The 1,891-nt window shown below is 37.2% G+C and overlaps 1 protein-coding gene across 1 annotated transcript; it reads right to left on the bottom strand.

Moving 5' to 3' along the window:
- Positions 1 to 201: 201 nt before the first annotated feature.
- On the bottom strand, positions 202 to 1,125 carry LOC146021093 (olfactory receptor 1-like). The gene has a single exon (XM_083154894.1). It carries the CDS (start codon positions 1,123 to 1,125, stop codon positions 202 to 204), a length of 924 nt encoding a protein of 307 aa, XP_083011020.1.
- Between the last annotated feature and the right edge of the window lie 766 nt (positions 1,126 to 1,891).

Raw genomic sequence — 1,891 nt, 5'->3', positions numbered from 1 at the left:
CAGGACAAAATTATACATAGAAAGAATACAAGATATAAAGAAATTGAACATAGATATATACAATAATACAGGTGTAGTGTTGCAGTGTTGTTTAGTTACACATGATGATGAAGTGTCACAGTATAGGTTTCTACAAATGTACAAAGCCACTGATGCAGCCCAGGACAGATGTTCCTTCTTTCCCTTATTTTAGCATTTCAATTACTTAATCTTCATCCATCTCTTGATTGCCTTCTTTACATCTTTATTCTGTAGAGTGTATATCAGAGGGTTTAGCATGGGTGTTACTATAGTGTACAGTGCAGTGAAGACCAGCTCCAAGAATTTGTAGTGGTCATTTTGTGGTATCATGAACACAAATGTTGCTGTCCCATAAAACACGTTGATGACCGTGAGGTGGGATGAGCAGGTGGAGAAGGCTTTTTTCCTTCCATCTCTGGATTTCATCTTCAAGATGGCCCTAATAACTGCAACATAAGACATCAAACTGGAAAAGAATGGACAGAATCCAAAGAAGAATAATTCTATATAGAAAACAATAAGAAACACTTCCGTATTAGTGCAGGCGATCTTCATGAGAGATTTAGCATCACAGAAGTATTGGTGGATTATATACGAATAACAGATATGCATGTATGAGGCTGAAATTGCAATTCCCAATGAATTTAAACATCCAGATATCCATATGGCAACTACGAGTTGCATACAGAATTTCCAGCTGAAGATACGGTGATAGTGTAATGGTTTACAAATGGCAACATACCGGTCATAGGACATTGCGGACAAAAGAATAATTTCTGTGCCACCAAATCCATAAACAAAATACATCTGGGTAAAGCACTGCATGAAGGACACGGTGTAATTACCAGACAGTACCATGTGTAGCAGCTTAGGGACTGTGACTGTTGTGTAACAAAGGTCTATTAGGGACAAATTACTGAGAAATAGATACATTGGGGTGTGCAATTGCTCATCAATGTATACCACTATAACTATAATAGAGTTTGCTAGCAGTCCAATCAGATATAATAAAAGAAACACAGTGAAGAAATGAAATTTATAAACTGATGTAGAAGAAAATGTTACAATTTGGAATACGGGAGCAGACGTGTGATTTTCCGTCATCTTTTCCTATGACAATAGTAAAGGAAAAATAACATTATGTCCTGTGATTTTTAAGACAAAACTTCCTAAAATTGTCACAGTGATATCAATTAGGAGGAGAGATTGGTGTTGATTGAGCAGAGGTTTGTTTTTATCTATATTAATCTAGAAAGCATACAGTGATGTATAAAACATCACAGTGGGCAATTGTTCTCACAAATATCAATAGGCAGCCCATTTATAGCGATAGAGATCCAATCCTGCCTCCGTTCCCCTCCGTTCCTACTTATCCTGTTGTTTTTCGTTCGTCCACCCACCTATTTTTAGTATGTTAACTCTTATAAGTAGGGTCCTCCTGCCTCACGTACTCACCCTACCTCTTTACCTCACCTGTGCTCCTGTCCTGTTCTTCCCTTCCTCTACTTCTTCTTCAGTTTCCTCGACAATTTTGACACCTTCTTCTGAACTGATGCTGATTTTATTTCTACCAGCTATACCCCTATTTATACTGTATTTTTCAACACACCCTGTACGTTACCTTGTCATTTGTTTTTTGTTTGCTATGTACGGCGCTGCGGACACTTTGTGGCGCCTTATAAATAAACCTACTACTACTACTACTACTACTACTACTACTACTACTACTACTACTACTACTACTACTAGAGAAAACACATGCCTGACTAGATCAAGGATATATTTAGCATAAATGTCAGTTTATCTATTTGCTCATTTTGGCATTTAAAATTTCCCATCACATACTTACACCATGCATCTTTCAGATTGT

Source organism: Crinia signifera, chromosome 7 (assembly GCF_055691185.1).
Source record: "Crinia signifera chromosome 7, ASM5569118v1, whole genome shotgun sequence".
Lineage (NCBI taxonomy): Eukaryota > Metazoa > Chordata > Amphibia > Anura > Myobatrachidae > Crinia > Crinia signifera.
The sequence above is the reverse complement of the archived record's forward strand: the minus strand, read 5'-3'. Positions and strand labels throughout refer to the sequence as shown.

Excerpts from the sequence above, each read along its gene's own strand:
- LOC146021093 (XM_083154894.1), bottom strand. The coding sequence starts at position 1,125 with ATGACGGAAAATCACACGTCTGCTCCCGTATTCCAAATTGTAACATTT.